The 24,525-nt window shown below is 37.3% G+C and overlaps 1 protein-coding gene across 3 annotated transcripts in view; it reads right to left on the reverse strand.

The window, feature by feature from the left end:
• Window positions 1-24,525, reverse strand: part of DAG1 (dystroglycan 1) — a 91,898-nt gene that overhangs the window by 27,540 nt on the left and 39,833 nt on the right. For all 3 annotated transcript variants that reach the window (XM_027837012.1, XM_027837013.1, XM_027837014.1), the window contains exon 2: window positions 5,673-6,072. In XM_027837012.1, the coding sequence (XP_027692813.1) occupies window positions 5,673-5,957 (285 nt within the window). In that variant the 5' untranslated portion in view covers window positions 5,958-6,072. The remainder of the gene's footprint in view (window positions 1-5,672; window positions 6,073-24,525) is intronic.

A 24,525-nucleotide genomic window follows, 5' to 3' on the forward strand; every position in this document is an offset into this window, starting at 1 on the left:
TTGCATGAAGCCTGTGACACTGTCAATCACCCTCTTCTTCTCAATTCTCTTTTCTCCAGGTTCTGCTGACACTACTTTCTCCTGGTTCTCCTCCTACCTCTAACCACTTCTCAGTCTCCTTTGTTGGATCTTCATCCAAGTCATGCCCTAATTGTCGGAGTTTCCACAGGGCTCTGTTGTAGACTTTCTTCTCCCTCCATGCTATTTCATTTTGTGATCTCATTAGCTCCCCTGGAATTCATTATCATCTCTATACTGATAATTCTCAAATATACTTATCTAGTCCCAAAACCTCTCTGCTGACCTCCAGACACACATTTCCAACCTATTAGATATCTCAAAAAAAAAGTATACATCTTTTTTTATTATTTTGATTTATCAACAATCACTTCCATATGCTTTTGAGTTTAAAATTTTTCTACCCCTTCCTCCCCATCACCCTCCCCAAGACAGCACACAATCTGATATAGGCTATACATTTACATTCATATTAAACATATTTTCACATTAGTGATGTTCTAAGTAAAAATTAAAACCAATAGGAGGAACCATCAGAAAGAGGAAACAAAACTCAACAGAAGAAGAAAAAAAATAGCAATTCAACTTCCATAGTTCCTTCTTTGGATGCGGATAGCATTTTCCAACACGAGGCCTTTGCAGATGTCTTAGATCCTTGTATTGCGGGGAAGGGCTAAGTTTTTCAATATTACTCATCACACAACGTGGCTGTTATTGTGTACAACGTTCTCCTGGTTCTGCTCACCTCACTCAGCATCAGACCATACAAGTCTTTCCAGGTTTTTCTGAAGTCAGCCTGTTCATCATTTCTTATAGGACAATAGTATTCCATCACATTCATATACCACAACTTGCTCAGCCATTCCCCAATTGATGGACATCCTCTCAATTTCCAATTCTTTGCCACCACAAAAAGAGCTGCTATGAATATTTTTGTACATGTGGGACTCTCCAACTTTATAATCTTTTTATACCTTACTACACACCACCACTACCACCCAGGTATGTGACACTGACCTCCTTGCCATCTGTCACACAAGATACTTCATCTCCAGACTTGAGGCATTTTCACCAGTTGTCCCCCATTCATGGAATGCTCTCTTTTACACCTCCACCTCCTGGCTTCCTTCAAATCCTAGTTAAAATCCCACCTTCTATAGGAAGCTCTTACTAATCCCTCTTAAATCTAGTGCTTTCCTTCTGTTGACTACAATTTATCTGGCATATATAGTTTGTTTCAACATAGTTGTTTGAAGGTTGTCTTCCTATTAGACTAAGTCATTGTGAGCAGGGACTACTCTTTGACTTTCTTTGATTCTCCAGTGATTAGCACAGTACATGGCACACAGTGGGTATTTAACAAATATTTATTGACTGACTGACTATTCTGGGATCTTTTCACCTGGTGTCCCTTCCATCTGGTACTCACAGAAACCTGATATCCTGGAAGATACTGCATCCATGAACACCTTCTTCAATACTGGCTACTCTACTGATCATACTCTGAGTCCCTAACTCAACAAAAAAAACCATAGGGAATAGACATATTCTTCACTCATTACTGTCACATTCAGACTCTCTCTCCACCAGAATCACTTGAGGTTCCCCCCAGTGTTGATATCATTTGATCCAGATCCTGGCTGCAGTCATCCAGAAGACTCTAGGCCCCTTCTTCTCCTTTCTCAAGCAGTTCAGCATCTGGCTCACATCTATTTCTCCACTATAAGCCTTGTCCTGATACTTAAGAAACTCCAATATTTACATTAATGTCCCCTCAAACACACTAGCACTCTCAATTCCTATGACTTGCACCTTCATTCTACCTCAGTCACACACAAGGAGGTATGGTTAAACCCTATGATCTCACTCTATGAACCAGAACTATGAAATTCCTTTCACAGATCACAAGCTCCTAAACCTCCATCTCTCCCATCTGTCTTAGTTTTCCTGAACCTCTTCTTTTCATCCCCTAATATTCAAATAAAAGCTTGAGACCAGGGAATGTTTTCATCTTTATATTGCATTGGGCCCTGCACATAACAGGTGCTCAATCAGTGTTTGCTGAACCTATACAAACTGAATACACTAGGAAAAGAATGCGGGTGGTCAGCAAAAGCCCCCAGGCCCACTGAATACCTTTGATGGTATTATTCAGGATTTTTCACAAATTACAATGAACATCTAGTTTAACGCCTTCATGTTATAGATGAGGAAAATGAAGTCCAAAAAATGCCTTGCCCAGATCACATAATGAGTTAATGGAAGAAGTGGAATATGAATACAGATCTCCTAACTTTGAGTCCAGTGTTCTTTCCATTAAATCACACAATGCGGCCTCTTGGTAGCAATATAACACAGACAGACCGACCAACAGAATTCACAAACTCTAAAGTACTTTTTTCATCATGTCACATTCTTATCTTACTCTATTCTAATAGCCCCAATTTCCTCTCGTTGCTAATTGAAATAAAAAATCAAAGGTTTTTGTATTTTGTATCAGTAGATTTATATTTTCTTGTATCTCTGACCAATGGTTCTTTCTTACTTAAATATTTTTATTTCCACTAAGGGTATCAGAAAGATTCGCCAGGTACAATACCCCTGAACTCAGGAGCTAAACCTAATAAATACAGACAAATAACCACTCTTCCTCAGAATTCATAGGATCTGAAGACTATGGTTTGAACTAACTACAGAAACGATACTAGAAATAGTATATCAAACTATCAAAGTCTTTTTGTTGATTGTACTGAAAGGTGCTATTACTACTTTCATCCTAGTCAGGAAAGAATGCTGGATTGGGGAGTCAGAGGAATAATGTTAGAACATAGCTCTGCTACTGGTGTGGTCTTAGGAAAATCCCTTAGCCTGTCTAGACCTCAGGTGCCTTGTATAGAAAATGAAGGGGTTAGACTGGAGGATCTTTTAAGCTGCCTTCTGGATCTACATCTTAAATCGTGTTATTATATTATATTCAGGCAATTTGCAATCTAACCAGTAATGGCTTGTGTGTTAAATATCCACTATAAAAAATAAAATGAAGTAAAAAAGGGAAAAAGCTAAGGGTCAACATTTCAATCTGGAGGGGAAAAACTCTTGAGGATTTTTCTGTATTCTCAGGAAAAGTTACCAATCTGAGGCAAAAGGTGGTTTTAAAGAAAACTCTTTGTCTTCCAGGATTTCTAGAAATCACTTTAGGGTAGTAATGGTTACTTTAGATACTCTGAACATTTTATTCATCATGCACCAAAGTCTCACAATCCCCAAATCAGTTTTTTCAGAAAGAAAAATTCCTCAGGGAAAAAAAAAATCTGATGACCCCATCCCCACGCCTCCTCCACTCCTTTCTAAGTTTTTAAATCTCCAGTCACTAGTGTAATATACCTAGTCTCAGCATACAAAAATTTTTAGTCTTCCAAAGTAACTATCAAATAAAGTAAAGGTACACGGGTACTCCTTTAGTCAAAGGATATAAGATGCCTCTTCTACAGAACTCTGTTATGAAAACTTTAGGATTTCAGTTTCATAGAAAAGGAAGAAATGGATTTAAATCACAGTGAGAGCTTTTCTGACAATGAGGGTCATTAGGTTCCTTGGGCTATTTACTACTAACAGAGGCTTTAAAATATGCATCTAGGTTAGCCAGCTTAGAATACCTCTACCAGGTAACTATTTGACTACCTCAGGTCCCTTCTAGTTCCATTGTTCTTTTGTTCAGGACATTCAAGATTAGAAGTCTAAGCATTCACACGTAGCTTTTGTGACTAATTTTTTACCTCTAAGAGCTCTCCCAAAACAGGAATGGGCAGAAAGCTGTGCAAGTACTGGTTTATAATCATTTTCCCCCCTTTAAATCCATATGTCACCTTGTTTTACAACTACAAATCCTAAACCTAGGCTTCTTCTTCCCCCCAAAAAGACCTCAATCATTATAAATACTGTCCTTGAAATACCAAGGAAGTCAAAACTTAGATCTGAAATGACAAATACTATAATGAAGTATTATGCTTAGTATATTTATAGCACATCCTAAAACTCAGGCTACGAAGAGGTAATAACTTGATGGGGCACATATAATTCTAGATGTACATAAACCAGCCTTTGGACAAAGAGTAGCTACAAAGAGGAAATTCTAAGGTCCTGAAAAATCCTATTCAGGGGGAACTAATGTTACCATGGAAAGTTCTCATCTCTAAATTTTGGTTCAGTTATGCTACGACTTGTCAGCCTACTTTTCTTATTAACTTTGCAAGCAACCCTTTTGGTGTGTCTTTAAAGAGGGACTTTCAGCTGCTGCTAAAGTAGTTTAAATGTTAAATACAAATTCTGTTCTCATGTTAAGCCATCGTTTTATCTGGATGTGCTAGTGTTTTACAGCCATTCTGATCCAGACTCTGCTGCTTCACTGTGGGATCTTGACAAGTCACTTCCCTTCCCTCTCTAGATCAGTTTCCTAATTGGTAAAATGAAGGAGGTGAAGATCAGTGGTTTCAGACTCAAATACATATGGGAGTCACTAAATTGTTCATAAGGATCCCTATAGGCCACATACTGACTTAGAAAAACACATATTAATATTATCTGTGCTTTGCTGTAGTTTTATTTATTTTGTTAAAATATTTCCCAATTACATTTTAATCTAGTTCACAGCTGCAATCAGGAGTGTTGTAGGCTAAAGTTTGACACCTGTGGAATAGACTTTCTCTAAGGGTCCTTCCAGCTCTAAATCTATGATAAGCAAATTCACTGGTTCTTTATCATGGAAATGAAAAAGAAAATGAGAGTGAAAGCCCCTCACTGACCACTCTCTACAAATCTTGGATTCAAAGCTCAAAATGTGCAAAATTCTTTCCATGAGACAAGTATCTTCAATAAAATAGGTGTAACAAACCAGATTTTGATAAGCTAAAAATTAAAGAGTCAGTGATTCCTAATGATATTTACAAGAACTCCCTCGCCTTAAAATGTTATTATATTATCTTTTAACTTAAAGCACAGCAGTTCTCCAACTTTTTGTTCTCAGGACTCCCTCACATTCTTAAAAATTAATGAGGAATCCAAAGAGCCTTTGTTAATGTGGCTTATATCTATGGATATTTACCATAATAAAAATTAAGACTAAAAAAACAAATATTTACTAATTCATTTAAAAATAATAAATCCACTACATGTTAACATAAATAACATTTTTATGAAAATAGCTATATTCTCCAAAACAGAAATAATTTAGGGAGAAGATTGACATTGTTTTACATATTTCTGCCAATCTATTTAATCCCTGGGTTAATAGAAAACAGCTGAATTCTCATTTCTGCTTCTGCATTCAATCTGTGGGGATGGGTCATTTTGGATAAAGAATATAAAGAAAATCTGGCCTTAAATAGATATGTAGTTGGAAAAGGAAGGAATATTTTAACAGGCAAATAATATCTTACTATTATTATGAAAACGGTTCTGACCTTGTGGAACCCCATAAGGGCCTTCAGGATAACCATGGGCTATCAGAACATACTCTGAGAATCTCTGACTTAGAAGTTTTATAGTAATCAGAAGGGCATTTAAAAGCTGCTAGATCAAAGACATAAAAATGAAACTAAAAATGAAAGGAGTGTCAGAAAATCTTGCTCATTCTTACCACATAAATTCAATCTCACCTTAATTATTTCTCCACTGGAAGCGATTAAATCTGTTGGAATGGCAAGTCGAAATGAGCGCCCTACCACAGCTATGCCATCTGGAATGCCCACAACAGCTGGGACAGTCTCTCGAAGATCAGAAAGCACTGAATGCATTGATGCTTCTAACTGGTTTTCCCAGTCCCTTACTACTTCAGAGGGTTCACTGGGCCAGTGGGACTGAGCTGTAGCGATCATTAGCAGAATAAAAAAGGTCCTCCCCCAAAGAGGGGACAGTAGTGCAAATCCAACAGTCATACTCATTACAATTTCCAATTATATTAAAGCCAAAAATTGTAGGACACTGGCCAACAGCGTTGAGTGGATTCTATTATCTCAGCTTTGGCACACCTGTTCCATCTCAGTAAGTCTTCAGAAACTGAAAGAAAAAAAAGAAATTTTGATCAACATTAGAGTACAGATTTTTTTCTCACATAAGCAAGAAGGTGCCATTACTTCATGCCTACATAAACACTCATCACTCCATTCATTGAGCTTGCATTTACAATCTTACTTTAATTAATTTCCATATATCCTTGATTTCATCAGTGTGAGTACTACTCTTAACTAATGCAAAAAGTATTTCTGCCATGCCATAAAATATTCTTTGAATTTCTGTAACTATAAAATGTATCCCCTGGGGCTGATAAGCCTCTCTGAATTTAGCTTGATTAGTTATTTGATAACAATCCCATGTTCTAAATCTTTGCGATTTGGTAAGAGTTGTCTGGGCTTGGGTTTCCACTGGCAAAGCCTTTGAGCCAGTTAGCTACCACAACACCAAGATGAGATATCAAAAGGAGGACTACAGAGGAGAATTTCCAAATTCACAGTGAAGTAGAATAATTTTATTTCCACTTTGACAACAAAGAGAATATGAGTCCTCTAATTGGTTTTCCCAAGCCCTTACTACTTCTAAAGGTTCACTGAGCCAGTGGGAACTGAGCCCATCAAGATAAAAAAATTTTTAAAAATCCTCTCCCAAGGGGAACAATAGTACAAATCCAACAGTCATTGTAGCAAACATGTAACTAGCCATAAATGAAGAATTTTTGTAGGTTAAGATCTTGGTAGCAGAATTATGAACAAGTTTTCAGAGTTTCCTAGTCTTACAAGGTTATTTAACTTAACAATATTGTGACTAACTTGTCCTTGTACTCTCCATAGTTGTGTGACCCAAATGTATAAGCTATTAAATAATAAACTCCGAGGACAGAGACCTTGCCTTTGTATTCTCCATAGTAATGTGAATGAAATGTATAAGCTATAATATTGTGGTTACATAAATGGTTCTCCTAGTTCACTTCACTCTGCATCAGTTCATACAAGTCTTCCCAGGTTTCTCTGAAATCATCCCCACCATCATTTCTTACAGCACAATAGTATTCCATCACATATATTATACCGTAACTTGTTCAGCCATTCCCCAATTGATGGGCACCTCCCTCAGTTTCTAATTCTTTGCCACCACAAAAAAGAGCTGCTATAAATATTTTTGTACATATGGGTCCTTTTCCTCTTTCTTTGATCTCTAATGGTAGTATCGCTAGGTATGCACAGCTTGTGTTTTGGGCATAGTTCCAAACTACTTTCCAGAATGGCTAGACCAGTTCACAGCTACAACAGTGCATTAATATACCTTTTTCCCCACAGTCCCTTCCAGCATTTATCATTTTCCCTTCTTCCCCCCCCCCCCAACTTGGTCAATCTGATGGGTAGGAGATGAAACACCCTGAAGACTATTATTAAAGGTCACCATTGTCTGCCCCAGAAGTAAGATCTAGAGCCTATGAAAGCACCTGAAGAAGGCAATTTCATCAAAGGTTTATCCTTGGGACAGAGCAAGGAAACAATGGTAACCTTATACCACATACAGTGTGCCACAAAGGAAATTGAGTAGGCTCACTCACCAAATGATGAATGGTCAAAGGATTTGAATGAGCAGTTTTCAAAAGAAGAAATGAAACTATCAACAACCAAGAAAGATTGCTCCAAGTAACTAAGAAAATTGTAAACTTGTACAGCTCTGTTTCCCCTCATACCATAGAGGCAAAGATAACAAAAAATGAAAAATTATAAAAGTTGGAGGGGATATAGGAAGACAGCCACATGCTAATGGATGCAATGTTGAAGAAATTACGATTGGACTAATAATTCTGAAAAATAATTTGAAATTATACGGGAAAGTTCATATGATGGCAGTATGATTTGTATCAACACTGTGAGCAATAGTTTACAAAAAAGAAATATGGTCCCACAGGAAAATAGCTAATCGTGATACACACAGATGAATGTAAAGAATATTATTCTGCATATAAGATGACAAATATGAAGAAATTCAAAGAATCTTGGGAAGATTTAAGTGGCCTGTGGAGAAAAATAAGGAAAAGCAAGAAAACAATTTACACAATGACCACGGTAATGTAAAAGACAACAATACTGACAATAAGCACAGTAATGTAAAAAAAAAAATTTAAAAATATTATAAATCTTTAATGATAAATCTTGAAAGATAAAGTTGGGCACAGTATTACTGAATTCTAGATATGAAGGAAGGAGATTTCCAAGGGTTCAGAAGAAGAATAAGGAATAATTATACTAAAACTCTACAGGAGAAGTCAGCCCAGGACAACAAGGAAACTGAAGAATGAATTTCTAAAAGCACAAATGAAAACAATTCTGATGAGGAAAAAAGAGCTACAAAAAGAACAGTGTAACAACTTTGAGATACCACATCATACCTATCAGGTTGGCTAACACAACAAAAGAGGAAAATAATAAATGTTGGAGAAGATGTGGGAAAATTGGAACATTAATCCATTGTTGGTGGAGTTGTGAATTGATCCAACCATCTTGGAGAGCAATTTGGAACAATGCACAAAAGGCTATAAAAATGTGCATACCCTTTGACCCAGCAATAGCATTTCTAGGGCTGTATCCCAAAGAGATCATAAAAATAGGAAAAGGACCCACAGGTACAAAAATATTCATAGCAGCTCTTTCTGTGGTGGCAAAGAACTGGAAATTGAGGGGATGCCCATCAACTGGGGAATGGCTGAACAAGTTGTGGTATATGAATGTAATGGAATACTATTGTGCTATAAGAAATGATGAGCAGGTGGACTTCAGAAAAACCTGAAAAGACTTGTATGTCTTGTATGGACTCATGCTGAGTGAAGTGAGCAGAATCAGGAGAACACTGTATACAGTAACAGGCACACTGTATGATGATTAACTTCAACAGACTCAGCTCTTCTCATCAATGCAAGGATCTAAGACATCGCCAAAAGTCTCATGATGGAAAATGTTACTCACATCCAGAGAAAGAACTAAGGAGTTAAATGCAGATCAAAGCATACTATTTGCTTTTTTTTCTCTTCTGTTTTGTTTTGTTTCTTCTTTCTTGTAGTTCCTATTGGCTCTTAATTCTTCTTTACAACATGACTAATGCGAAAATACATTTAATAGGAATGTATATGTATAGCCTATATCAGATTGCACACCATCTTGGGGAGGGAGGTGGAGAAAGTTTAGAACTCAAAAGCTTATGGAAGTGAATGTTGAAAACTAAAAATGAATATTAAAAAAAAATAACAGTGTAGATAATCAAGGAACTCGCCAATCAAATCAGATTTTAAAAAGATATGACAGAAGATGGAAGTAAAAACAAGTAACAGGATTTTTTAAATGGCACAAATAATGTCAAAGCTGCTAAACCTCAGAATAAGCAGAGGTTGCCAAGGAGAGCTAAAGAAAAAAGAAATGAGTTTTTTAAGTTATTATTTGGGCAAGGAAGCTAATCAAATAAGGGCTGGGACTGCTGTTTTCAATGGATAAGGCAACGACAATTGACAAGAGACGAGCAGGGCTGCTCATTTCTTATTTGGCTTGTTTTCCATGCCAAGAAAAATGAACTTTTCATTAGAAATGCAAAACAGCTAATAACTGATTCAAAAGATAAGTAGAGAGCCATACCTGATGATTACCTAGCCCAGATGAACTACGTCCTCAGACAATGAAAGAACTAGCAAATGTGATTGCTTAAACTATTCTGTGACCACTGAAAGATCACGGAGAAAGGGATGTGTATCACAGGATTTGGAGAAGGGCAAATATTATCTTTTTTTTTTTTTAAAGGATAGAGTCTGCAAACTATAGGCCAGTGAGTGTGACTTTGATTACTGGGAAGGCGTTAAAGTGTATCATTAAAAAGATGGTTAGTAACCATGTAGAAAATGAAAACAGTGATTACAAAGAGTCAGCATGACTTCACTAAGAACAAGTTGTCAGACTAGCCTTATTTCCTTTTTTGGACAGGATCACGGGAATAATGTAGCTATAGCTTACTTAGATTTTAGCAAAAATTGATAAACTATCTCATACTATTCTTATGGAAAAGATGAAGAGATGAGAAATATATAACAGCATAATTAGATTCAGATCTGTCTGAATGTACAGACTCAAAGAGTAGCCAATGATAGCTCAGTATCAACTTGGCAGGAATTCTTTTGGAGTAACATCCACTGGATGTGTGCATGGGCTTGTACTGTTTAACAATTTTAAGAATAACTTGGACAAAGGCATTCATAGCCTGCTAATCAGATCTGCAGATCATACAAAGCTGAAAGAGGGAGAGATAACATAGTGGATAACAGCAAGGATCTAAAAACATCTTGAAAGGCTTACACAACATTAAGCTGTATCTAGTAAGATGAAATTCAGTAAGGATAAATGGTAAGTCTTACTATTTGGGCTCAAAAAATCAACTTCACAAATATAAAAAATATAAAATGCAGGAGGCATGATTAGATACCAATGTGACTGAAAAAGATCTGGGATTTTAGTTTACTGCAAGCTTGCAGAATTGTCAATGTAATGTGGCAGTCAAAGAAGATAATGAGATATTGGACTGAACTGAGAGCATTACTTCCAAGGAAGGTGATAAGTATCACTGTACTCTGCCTTAGTCAAATCCCACTGTAGACTTGGGGTACTGTGTTAAATTCTAGGCACCACAGTTTAGGAAGGACATTGAAAAGTTGACATGTCCAGGGGAGGGTAACTAGGATGGTGAAGGGCCTTGGATCCATGTCATATGAGTGTTGGCCAAAAGAAGTGATGACTGGGGAGGGGGAAAGGGAAAAAGTCCAGGGTGGTGATGTGATGGATATTTTCAAGTATCTGAAGGGCTGTCATGTAAAAGAGGAAGTAGACTTGTTCTCTTGTGCCCCAGAGGACAGAACCAGGAACAACAGGCAATAAGAGCAAAGAGACATACGTAGGCTTCATGACAGGAAAAACTTTCTAACAATCAGTGTCACGCCAAAGTGGTATGGGTTATCTTAGGAGATGAGGAATGCTCCCCCAATGAAGATCTTCAAGCAAAGGTGAGAGGATATATATAAATTCCAGGTATATTATCATGGCAGTTACCTTCTGACTATGGGCTGGACTAGATGGCTGCTCAAGTTGCTTCAAAATCTAAAATTCTATGGTTCTATGACTCCAGATGACTTACATGGTAAGAGAGAATCCCCTTCTCTCAGCTGAGAGATACTGGACTACAGGTATGGAATGAGGTATTCTCAGACATAATCAACACGTTGGTTCATTCAACCAGGCCTTTATTAAGCACTTACTACATGCCAGGTATCATGTGTAGCACTGGGGAGACAAAGGCAGAAATAAACTATAGTTTGAAGGAGCTTACTTTCTAATGTGAGACATAGAAATACAGCTTGCTCTCTCTCCTGTTCAATCCTAGGTCCAGTTTATAGCCCATGCAGTGTCTGCCCAATTTATGTGTATCAATAGAACAACTTTTCAGGCTATATATGCAAATGTATATTGGCCAAAAGTCATTCTTCATCAACTTGGTTTTCCTGCATGAATATTTAGCCTACTTGCTGCACTGGCTCCTACTGTTGAGAGATTAAAAGGAAGTCCCCTAATATATCAGGAGGATTTCTGCAGCAGACATAAAAGAAGACATGAACAAGAATTATACAAGATGAGAAGGTGTACATGGATTATTGTTCTGCATCAGAGAAGGGATTATCCATCCCCTTGTTCATTATTTATTTTACTGTTCCCTTCCATTAGTACAAATAATTAAGAAATGACTGCATATTATGGACCTGTGTGATCTTAGAAAAGTTAATCTTTCTGGATCTCAGTTTCCTCAACTGTAAAATGAAAAGATTAGATTAGATCAGAAGTATCAAATACATAGCAGTATACAGTCTTAGTCACTGAAATGTAAGTGGAAAATATTTAACAAAATAAATAACAATACAATAAAACTACAGTTTAGTGGCTGGCCCTGTTTTCTATTTCAGTTTAATACCACTGGACTAGATTACTTCAAAGGTCCTTTTCATGTCTAAACCTCAAATCATATGATGGTAAGATGTAACATAAGGACTACATGGTCTCAAACTAGTCTCTATTCTACTGTACCAATCCCAAACAAAAGCAATATAATATCTAGTCTGCACCTACGATGGAACAGTTGTCCCACCAAAAAGTAACACAATTATTCTGAAGGCTATTCCTTCACTAAACAACATTCACAAGACACACCCTGACCTATAAGCAATAGCAGCTTAGCCTGCTGCCTGGAAAATCACCAACTCAATATCTATTTCATACAAGTGACTAAGTACACTGAATTTAGCAAGCAAAGAAGGGAGGGGCAGAACTTAGCTAACTATACAGTCCTCTGAAGAGATAAACTTTCTGCACACTTGGCAAAAATGAGTCCTGCATCTGCCTTGTCTTGTAAGCAAGGGCAGAATCTTCCTACAGTAAGCACATACTGAAGTCTATCGATAGACACCAGCATTTCTGCTGTCCCAGCCTTCACTCATTGGAAGTCTTTCCATCAGGGGTTTTGTGTATGTTTTTAATATAATCTATTTATATGCAGAACACTGGAAGAGGAGAAGGGAGTGAAATTTAGGGCCATTAACCTAAGAGTTCACGTTTCAGGCACAGTCAACTCCATCTAAAATCAAAATGCAAATCACTGCCTTTATATATTTCCTAGTCTAGTATTCTACACGCAAAAAAGGTACTGAATTAAATGTAGACAACATTCCCATTTGCCCAAGGAACCTTACTCTTTGATACCACCTATTACTGATGTAACCAGTGCTCCTTTAAGACTCAACTGCTGTACCACAGGAAAATAATAGGCAGGCCCATCATTTTTCATAATCCCATAGCTCAACCACAGTTCAGGCCATCATGCATCCACCACAATTCACATAGTATTTTTCCAGTGTAATCTAAAAATGTTTTATTTCAAAGGAATAGTTAAACTTATTGGAAAGCAAAAAAGGCTTCCAGACAGGAAATTTTGAATAAAATATACAGTGCAGCAGGCCTCCAGATAAAAGGAGATGCCAAGATCCTTAGATAAGGTATAAACTTTAAAGGAAGTATAGGTAAACAACTACTGGAGACATTAAAAAGCAGCAACAAAAGGTTTTTCTGAGACTGACTGAAACAAAGTCAAAGGAATAAACATGTTTCTTAGCATTCCTCTTCTCCCTTCCCCCACAAACTCTGTCAAAAGACAAAGAAAGTAAGTATACAGGGAAAGCTATGACACATATAAGCCAACAGGCCTTAAGCCAGCAAGAAATCAACTGCAACTAGCACAGAGAAGAGCTTTGTGACATGAAGACTATAGCACCAGGAGAACAATAGAAAGCAAAAAGTACACTGACTACTGCGGACTCAACCTCTCAACACTGAGATATAAAAAGGAAGCAGTAAGTAATCAAAGATAGAGAGCATGGTATAAAGAGTGAAGGACCTGAACACAGGTTCAAATCCCCCCTCTAGCACTTAATAGTATTGTTAACCAGGCACAAACATCATATAAATCACATTATTTTAAACATTCCACAAGTTGATTTTTCTAAAAATCACAAAAAATTATGAGAACTATGATTGTCTATAAGAATAAAAATAAAACATACCTCTGTTCCTAGCAATCTGAAAACAAAACAAAACAAGTACTAATTAAGCACTAAGTACCAACCAGCCATGTCCTAAAGCAGGGGTCCTTATCCTTTTTTGTGTTATGAAGACTTTTCATTAAATTTATGGACCCCTTCTCAAAATTCTTTTTGTTAATTAATAATTAAATGAAATGCCAAATTTCATTTAGAAGTTAGTAGAAATAAACATGTAATTTTTCTTCCCATCAAAGTTCAAGACACCCTGCATTAGACTCATAGGAGTCTATGGACTCCAGAGATTAAGAATTTTTGTTCACTATAGAAAACTGCATTTTGGTAGCTAACAGTTACTTGGAGAAGCCAAGACCAATACACAAAGCAGAGAACAATTAAGTGCAAAATTGTGAGGTCTGAATGGTAATGATAATGTTTAACAGACTTCAGTGTGGGCTACAGCTAAGGCAGATAATGACCTGGGAATCAACACTAGGAGCGGGAGCAAACAGACAATATTAGGTATTACAATATTTTTTATATATGCCAAAAAATTCCACTCTCTATGACCTGAAAGTATTTGTTTTATAATTAATCAATTTAATTTAATAATTGTTGTTTGGTTGTCTCTGTCCATTATAACCTCTAAAGGACTACAAAACAGTACAGATGCCTTGTGAAAGTTCTAGCAAGAATAGTCAAGAAAAGGTTGAAGAAGGTCAGCAGAGGGACAGCTAAGTGGTGCAGTGGGTAGAGCACAGGCCCTGAAGCCAGAAGGACCTGAGTTCAAATCCAGCCTCAGACCAAACACCTGACACTAGCTGTGTGACTCTGGGCAAGTCACTTAACCCCAGCTGCCTTAAAAAAAAAAAGAGGATGACGTAAAGGAGGAGGAGGTCAGCAGATGGGAGGTTACTACAAAATCACTAGTATCAAGTGAAGTGTTTATTAATTGCCTATTATATGCCAGGCCTATTAGATTAGGTGCCTTTATGTGCCCATAGGGAAAGGCAATAGAGAGATGAAGTGAGAGTTTGGGGAGAGAGATAGGCATGTTTCTAGGCAGTAAGGAAGTCTCCAATAGACAGGGAAGAAACTGAAGAGAAGTCAGAGAATGGGGATGATAGAGGAGATAATCTACTGGAGAAGATGGGATAGAATGGGATCACTTGTGCCAGAGAATTTTTATATTTGAACCTATAATGATAGGAAACCACTAGAGTTTATGAGTAAGGGAGTGATATGGTTGGACCTACAGTTTAAGAAAGTCACTTTAGTGGCTGAGTAGGGGAATGACATGGCTGGACCTGTGCTTTAGGAAATCATTTTGGTATGTTTGGCATCCTGAATAGAGGACTGACTGAATTGGGGAGAGACCTGAGGCAGGCAAAACCACCAGTAGGCTATTGTAATAGTCCAAGTGTGAGGTGATAAGGCACTGTCCTAGAGCACTGGCAATGTCAGAGGGCAGAAAGGGGTGTACTTGAGAGATGCTGCAAAGGTGAAATCAATAGGCCTTGGCAACAGCTTGAATATGAAGGATGACTCCTAGGATGTGAGCCTGAGGGGCTGGGAGGATGGTGTTACCCTCCAGTAACAGGGAGGGGGGGGAGGGGTGTTTAGAAGAAAAGATGAGATTTGTTTTGGAATGCTTAGGTTAAGATATCCACTGCACACCCAGTTCAAGATGTCTGAAAGGCAGTTGGAGATGCAAGATTGAAGGTCAGCAGAGAAACTGAGGCAGGAAAGGTAGAAACAAGAATCATCAGCATACAGATAGTAATTAAATCCATGGGAGTTGATGAGATCACCAAGTGGAGTAGGGCAGAAGGAGAAGAGAAGAAGGCCCCAACAGAACCCTGAGGGGCAACTTGGGATGTGGAGGAGGATCCAGCAAAGGTAACCGAGAAGCAGTAATCAGGTAAGTGGGAGCTAGGTGGTGCAGTGGATATAGCACTGGGCTTGGAATCAGGAAGACTCATTTTCCTGAATTCAAATCTTCCCTCAAACATTTACTAGCTATGTGACCCTGGGGAAGTCACTTAACCTGTGTGCCTCAGTTTCCTCATCTGTAAAATGAGCTGTAAAGAAATGGCAAGAAAATGCCAAATGGGGTCACAAAGAGCTAGACACGACTGAAACAACCAAACAACAAATCAGACAAGTAGGAGAATCAGGAGAGAATGGTGCCCCAAAAACCTAGAGAGAATATCAAGGAGAAGAGGGAGAAGAATAGTGAGGACTGAGAAAAGGCCACTGGATATGGCCAGTGGTAACTTTGGAGAGAGCAGTTTCAGACTGTAAAGACAGCCTTTTCAAAGAGTTTAGCTGTAAAGGGCAGATGAAATACAGCGAAGGAGTGGAAGGAGTGGGAAAGGAAAAGATTATGGATGAAGGATAGTTTGTTGCCCACAATGCAGGTATTCCAGAGGGCACACTGGAAGGGCTGGGGGTATCTGGTTGAAACTTTGGGGTTGGTGGGTTGAGGTGGAGGGGAATAAGGAACTGGTGATAGGGGATGATACGAAAGATATAATCAGGTTTATACATCACTGAGTATAGGGCAACTCTCCTGGAGATAGAGGTGGAGGCAAGTGGAGCTGAAGATGACTGAGGGGAAACAGTCAGATGATCAGATGGGAGGCCTCTGCCTGTTCACTACTCCTCTTCCCTCCAAAAGGTAGAGATTGGGTAGGAAAAGAGCACAACAGAAAATGAAGGCCAAGTCCCATCCCCGCCAACTTCTTTTCTCCTCTTCCCAGGAGAGAGAAAGTCTGAAGTCAAAGGGTAGGTTGCTCCTCTTTGTACCTGAGCTTCCCCACATCCCAGCTGGGAGATGGGCTAACAACAGGAGTAGAAGTTGCCTGGTGCTGGCACAGATGGAATTCGTTGCTTTGGGGTAGATGGCCAGGCCCCTTGTCACCTTCCTTCTGGGAATCATTTATACTCAGCAGGAAATGGGAAGACACAGGGTGTGTGGACACTGGAACTCTGGGCCCCTCTTCCTGGGGTATCTTCAAGGATATCTCTGGCTATAGATAGTTTCCTTAACTGTGAGATAAGGAAACTGAGGCTCAAGGAAGTTAGGTGGCTTTTCCAAGGTCACACTACTAGTAAATGGCAGAATTGGGATAAAGACCTCAATCTCCTGTCACCTTAACCCAGGGCTCTTTCTACAATATCACAATATTAGTAACTAAACCTCTTCTGGTACTGATTTCTCAATGAGGAGGAGGAAAAAAAAAACAAATTCAATTTATGTCAGTAGATATTTAAATTATTCACTATCTAAAATGCTTAGATGAGGGGTTCTTAACCTGGGGCCTGTGAATTTGTTTTTTAAATATTTTGATAACTATGTTTCAATATAATTAGTTTCTTTTATACTTACATATATTTTATTTTGTGCATATAAAAACACTCTGAGAAGGAGGTCTATAGGCTTCACCAGACTGCCAAAGGAGTCCAAGACACAAAAAGATTAAGAATTTCTGGCTTAGATGAAAGATGAAAATAAATAGCCTCTGCTCTCAAAGAAGTCTGATGTAAAGTGTCCTGGATTTTACATCAATGCAACGGATGCAAGTGTCCTAGATAAACTGCTTATCCCCTCTGAGACTCAGTTTCCTCATCAGTATCAGAAGTCAGTGAACAAACATTTATTAAGTGCTATGTACCAAGCCCTAAACTAAGCACTGGTCATACAAAGAACGGCAAAAATAAATAAATAAATAAACAAACAAACAAATAAATAAGCCGCTGCTGTCCTTGCCCCAAGAAGCTCAAATTCTAATAGAAGGGAGGACAATATGTAAATAACTAGGTATGTGCAAGATATCTAGATACACATGCACAGGATAAATAAGAGATAATCTCAGAGGGAAGATACTAGTAATGGGGGAGATTGGGAAAGGCCTTCTGCAGAAAACAGGATTTCATCTGAATCTTGAAGGAAGTTAAGGAAGCTAAAAAGCAGAGGTGAGAAGGGAGAGAATTCCAGGGATAGGGACAGACAATAAAAAGGCCCTAAGAGAAGAGATAGAGTGCTGTGTGCTACTGTAATAGTCTCAGTGAGAGGTAACAAAGGCCTGTGCAGAAGGAAGGAAGAAACAAAGGAAGATGTGTTTTGGAGAAATGTTATGGAGGTAGATATGACAAGTTTTGACTACAGACTGGATATATGGGGAAGATAGGGGTACCCTTGACAGTAACAGGGAAGATGGAAAGAAGGTAGAAAGGGGCAGAAAGATGAGTTCTGCTTTGGATTTGTTGAGCTTGAGACTGTCTACAAGGCATTTAGTTTAAGATGTCCAAAAGGCAACTAAAACTATTTTATGTATCTTAAGAGGAGGTCTTATAAAGAAATCAGTTTATAAATCTTAAAATGCTGTATTAGCATTATAATGATACATATTAATTAATTAATTAGCATAATTATAAATTGTTACTTATACTATATATATATATATATATATCCTGTGTATATATAGTTATTTGCATGCTGTCTTCCCCACTAGAAGGTGAGTTCCTTGAAGGAAGAGATCATTATGTTATTGTTTTTTTCCTTTTCTTGTATCCCCAGCACTTAGTTCAGCACCTGGCACATACAGTAAGCACTTAATTAATGCTTGCTGACTGACTAACAGAGGGTTATCTCAGACATATAAATTGGAATTTGAACCTAAAACTCCAGACTCTTTTAGTCCTTTTCTTTCCAGTATACCACGCTGGCTCCTCTATCAGTCAATTAACAAGGCTTCCCTAGTATGATACAAGGTAGAGGGTCAAAGGCAAAGGGAAGTCCCAGAGAAACACTAAGAAGTCTGAAGAGTAACTTTGTGTTAGAGGAGAAGGCAAGTCTTCATGGAAGGGGAAGCATCGGAGCTGGGTCTTAAAGGAAGGAAAAAACGTCAATGAGGCCTGACAATGTAAAGAGAGTATGTTCCAGGGAACGAACATAAGCAAGAGAGAGAGAGGAATAGCCCAGTTTGACTTGAGATTATGTAAAGAAAAAGAAAGTAAAAGAAGGCAAGAAAGTCTAATGGGTGACAGATTATGGATGGCAGGCTACAAATTTTGTATTTTATCCTACTTGGGAATAAGAAGCTACCAGGCTTTTGAGCAGGGTAAAAATGTGATCAGATTTATGCACTAGGAAAATTACTTTGGCAGCTGTATGAAGGATGGAGAGAGGAGAGGCTGCAGGCAAGGAGACCAGTTAAGCAGGTATTAAGATGGTCCAATCAATCAATAACTATTCATTCAGTACCTACTATGAGCCATACATTAAGGAAACAAAAACAAAGAATGAAACAATCCCCACTCACAAGACAGCTAACATTCTAACGGGGAAGGCAAGTATATAAGTAAAGAATAAATGAAATATAAAGTAAAATGAAAGAGTTTGGGAAGAAGGGCTATAACAAGTAGAAGGGATTAAAATAGGGATGGAGATGTAATATAAGCTGGAAGAGCCCATGTTCAATAAAAAACCAAACACACACACACACACACACACACACTACTGGAGAGAAGTATGCCAATTTGCCAAGTCAGTAAGTCTACAATTACTCATCTGAAGGTACCTGTATTGCATTTCTAGAGGCTACCCAGAGGTTTACAAAGACATTTCCTCACAAGAAACCCATGAAATGCATTATTCCCATTTCAAAGATGAAGAAACTGTGGCTGCTCAAGGGGGAACCTGTGTCTAAAGCAACACTGTATCACAGTCCACATAAGAACCCAAATCTTTTCTGACTCCAAGTACAGGGAAGGCTCTTTCCACTATACCACACTATTTTTGGTGCTTCTATATAGAACATTATGGGTCACAGTTGACAAGACATCAATTTCATTTTGAAAATACAAACTACAGCATGAGTGGTAGAGGAGAGAAGATAAAGAGGGACAGAGCTGGAAAGAGGGGAGAACAGGAAATAATTAGCATTTAGCTAGCGTTTATATAGCAAGTCCTTAAAAGGTACGCAAAATGTTATGCATACATTATCTCATTTGATCCTCAATCAAAAAACAGGAATAAAGAAGAGATCAGTATGAAAGGGGAGATCATGAAGAGGGAAAAGGAAGGAGAGCAGGAGTATCCTCTCCAAGACTAAGAGAAGGGGAGAGAAAAAGTGGAAAGGGGGAAGATCAAGAATGAATGTGAGAAGATCAGGAAAGAAAGAAAGGCTATGCTGACCTGCACAGTTTGATGAGATTATAAGATGGTCCTAATGCCAAGAAGGTCCATACCTACATAATTTCTATTACTCCACTTTCCAGTTCCAAAACTTATTTCCTTAGGCAGTAACTGTCAAACGCAGTAAGACAGAGGTAGACAACATCTCATTTTGGTCCCCAACTCCAGTCACAACCAATACAAATGCTTACTCAATAAAAATAGCCACTAAACAGCCATGAGACAGACACACAGAATATCTCAAGTAAGGATCAGAACTGGAATGGACCTTAGAAATCTAATCCAATAATCTGGCTCTCATATAATTAGGAACTAATTTGGTATTCATTTATTCACTATTCCAGAAAACAGCACATCTTACTTAAAAAACTGGGTTTATAATTGAAAATAAGAAAGAACTGTCTGAATAATATATTAAAATCATTACAACTTACTACTCTTCTTTCACTTTTAAATAAAATACAGTAAAGGGTGTTAAAAGATTCCTAAGATCTATTTCCAGACTCTAAACATCTACGAATCAGAGACTTAATAAATTTTTAACCACGTAAAATGGGACCAAGGTGGGATCTACAGCCCAGATCATCTCTAGTCTAATATTTAAAAGGAATACTACCATTTAGCTAATATTAGAAGAAAAGGGAACTGGACCTGTGACTTCATTGGTATGGAGAACTCTGAGTTTGGCAATTCCTCTGAGAATTTAAGTCTCAGTACCCTACGGTACTGAAGGATTAAATTATTTGTACAGGTTCACACAGAAACAGAACTTGAACACAGATCTTCTCAGCTATGAGACTGACTAGTACTCTATCCACTACAGCAAGAGGGAACTTTGATTTTATTTAAAGTCATGCAATTCAAAAAATTTAATTTTAATTTTTGTGGAAGTAACAAAATAACAAAGAATTTTTGAATAATCTTAAAGCTATAGCTAATTTTGATTATTCAATAGCTCTTACTTACATGGGTAGCACTTTCTTCATTATCCAAAGATTTATTTTCTCATCTACTCTGAAGAACTGTACCCATACCCTTGTTGAAAAGAAAATTTAAAAACAGCTAAACTAAAAGACCAGATATAGTGAAATCTTCTGACAATGTATATAGCATTCTGTCCTACTGGTACCCTCCCTACCCTCTAACAAAAAGGAGAGTGATATCTGTTATCTAGGATTGTTATTGGTTTTTCAGTTTTACTCAGTTTGGCTTCTTCCTAATAGACAAATAGCGCTAAAATGTGCTAATTTTAAAATGTTTAATATGATTCTTGCTAAACGAATAGGCAAACTAATAGATTGTGAAATGTATAATTAATAGAATGGGAAAATGGCAGTTGATATGTATGATGGCTTCCAAATTCTAAGAAGCTGCAGCTCTATCTTCCTCAGGTCTAAATCTGGGCTCTAACAATTCCTTCATCAAAACCAGGAGTGCTTAGTATACCAGTATTGCTAGGCAAAATCACTTGGACTCCAACAGCAAATGTCATCTCAGATACACACACAAGGAAAACATCTCTACCATCTGGAAAATTCCTGCCCAGACCAGTTTGGCTCCCTATGTTGTACAGGTGTGTGTACTTAGACAGACCAATGACTTTTTCTCTTTATTAAGAAGGAGACTAAGTACTTGTACGGAAAGGTTCTGCTAAATCGCCTAAGCCAATAATTTCACTCGTCCCTCCAAATCACCACTTCCTGAAGAAATGAGGAGAAATTCACAACTAATTCCTTTTCTTCACCAACACAATTTTAAAATTAAAAATTTTTTAAATTTAAAATTTTAAAATTTTAAAAATTTAAAATTACTATTTTCTCTGAACACCTACAGAAAAGCCCTCATTTAGCCTCTCAATATTCCATAACTGACTGATTGGTAAAACCCCAGGGGAAGCAGAATAATAGGGGTAGGATATGGTGGTCTTAGTGAAAGTTAGCAAATAGTACAAATTAGAGGTATTTAAAAAAAAAGAAAAAGAAAAATATTGACTGGTATATTTAATAGAAACCAAGATCCAATCATACAAAATACTGTGATTTGGAATTGTAAGAGGAGTGCAAATGAGGAATAAAAATCAAAACTCTTAGTACTTCCCACCCAGAATACTGACAAAGATAACAAAAAGACAGTCAGTGTTGAAGAAGCTTCAGGAAGAGAGGTATAATACCCCAAAGAAAACAAAGACACAAAGGAAGGTCCCTTATAAACCAAAATAGCCATAGTAGCAACACTTGTCATACCAAAGAACTAGAAACAAAGCAGATGCATATGAAAAATGCAAAGATTGATGGGAGACTTATATGAAATGATAGAGTGAAGTAAACAGAACCAGTAAAACATACACAATAACAATGTAAATGGAAAGAAGGGAAAAAAAATAAAACTGACACTGTATAATCACGACCAAGATAGGTAAGAGAGTTGGACTATGGTTGTAGAATATTCATTATACTTACTTGTCAGTCAAAAGTGCTGGTTAGTTTTGCTAACCTGCTTTTTCTTTCTTTTTTAATCTTTGAAACAAGGGGTGGCTTGCTGGATAGGGGAGATGGGAGAGTTATGTTCAGAAATAAAGATAACGGAAAAAAGGGAAATTAATTAATAAGCTAGTTTTTTAAAAAAGATAAAGAGAGATGCTAAGTGGAAATAAGGTAAGAAGAAAAACCTATTATATACTTATTACATAATATAATAAACACCAGAGCACCAAATTATGCCAATGATTTAAAGGTGAGTTTTGTTTAAAAAAAAGAAAAAGAATGACTTTTGTCATGTCTGCATTATCACCAATTCCAAAGCAGCTTTTATCATAGAAGTAGAAAGAATAGATAGGGTTGCCCTGGAATTTTTACAGTATCCTTCAAGGGAAATTTTAGAGCCACCTCAGTGATTATCCCACTAGCGAGCATGCTATGAAGCAGAAAAGCAAGGCCCCAGAGCACACAACTGAAAAAGCTAGGTCTATTATGGGAAACAATTACGTTGCTGCTGAGATGGTAGGCTGTGCAACTTTTAGGGCACCATACAAAATAAGTCACAAAACTCATTATTCCCTTTGACCCATCAATTCCATCATTAAGCTTTTATTATAAACATAACATGAAAAGGAAAAAGGATTTATCTGTACAAGAACAGATGCTATATTTGTGACAACAAACAACTAGAAATAACCTATACACTCAATGATTAGAGAATGACAGAATTATAGTACATAAATGGAATGGAATAATACAGTGCTGTAAAAAGTGAGATATGAAGAGGAAATATGAAAAGACTTATAAACCAGAATATATACAAACAAAAGATTTTTTTAAAAAATCTGCAAAGCCAAGATTTGTTTGTTAATTTGTTGGTTTTTTAATTTAATTAACCATTTGTTGGTTAATTTATTTGGTTTCACTTTGTTAAATGTACAGTAAAATGTATGAGGTTTTTGGTGTTTTTCTTTTTTTATTTTATTCCTTACTTTGTATGTTTCTTTTTTTTAATGCCTTGCACATTGTAAGTGCTTGATGTTTGGTGAAACAAATTATTTCTATATTGTTTTTTACTGCTGTTTATTCAAGTTTATAATTTAAGTCCTGCCTAGAACCCAAGTATCCTGGTTTCCAGTCTAGTGCTCAGTCCACTAGACCATGGATCTTAATTGAGGTCACTTTTAAACATCCTGTGTTTTGGGACCTGCTGAAAAAGCACAATCTCTTCAACACTTCATTGAACTCAATACTCTCCTGTTTAAACATTATCCTTGGTCACTCTGCCTGAAATCTGACCACAGGCAAACTAAATCAGCTTTGCAAATACAATTTTGGAGGCTTTAAAAGTTATATTTAAATGATGCCAAGGCACAGGATATTGAATCACTAATACTAGAAGATACATAAAGCACAGAGGTAAGGATTAAAAAAGTTCACAAGGCAAGGACCAAACTTTTTTCTGCATTTGTTATTTCTTATACACTCTCAGTGTTTAATAAGTGCTACAAGTCAGAAATTAACCACCTTAAGGGATGTTTACTTCCATTTCACGCAAGTTTTTGATTTGCACTCATACATCAGGAACCCAAGCTGAAATAAATTATCAAGGCACTCTAGGTACAGACAAGAACCAAACTTAAACCTTGATGAAATTCTCCAATTACTGCAACAATCATTCACTTAACATATATTGATTAAGCACCTACTATAACAAAATCTTATTCTAGGTATTGTGCATTATTTGGAGTATTTTCAAAATATCATTTCTAAACTATATAAACAGTATATAAACAAACTCTACAGCATAACTGATAAGTGACATAAAAGCATGAAGTTATGTGCAAAAGCACATAAACCCAGGGTTCAACAAATTTCCTTTGGACCTAAAAAGCCAGTTCCTTAAGTTTAGGAGCCAGACAAGTTTTTCAGCTTTCAAGGACAGAAAAGCAAAAGGGGGAAAATTATGCTATTGTAGATCATACCTCCATCCTCAAGAGACCCCAATTATTCACTCAATCCACAGAGTGATTTGAAGATTGTGGTGAACGGCCCAAAGGGAGCCTGCTAAGCACAGCCAATGAGAATATTTTCTGAGCCATAGATACAGGGTAAATGGAAGGTCTGATGTCCAGGAGCCCCACCTGTGACTAGTGCATCTCCCCTACTCCTGTTCTTCATTAAGAAAG

Source organism: Vombatus ursinus, unplaced genomic scaffold (assembly GCF_900497805.2).
Source record: "Vombatus ursinus unplaced genomic scaffold, bare-nosed wombat genome assembly UNPS02014820.1, whole genome shotgun sequence".
Lineage (NCBI taxonomy): Eukaryota > Metazoa > Chordata > Mammalia > Diprotodontia > Vombatidae > Vombatus > Vombatus ursinus.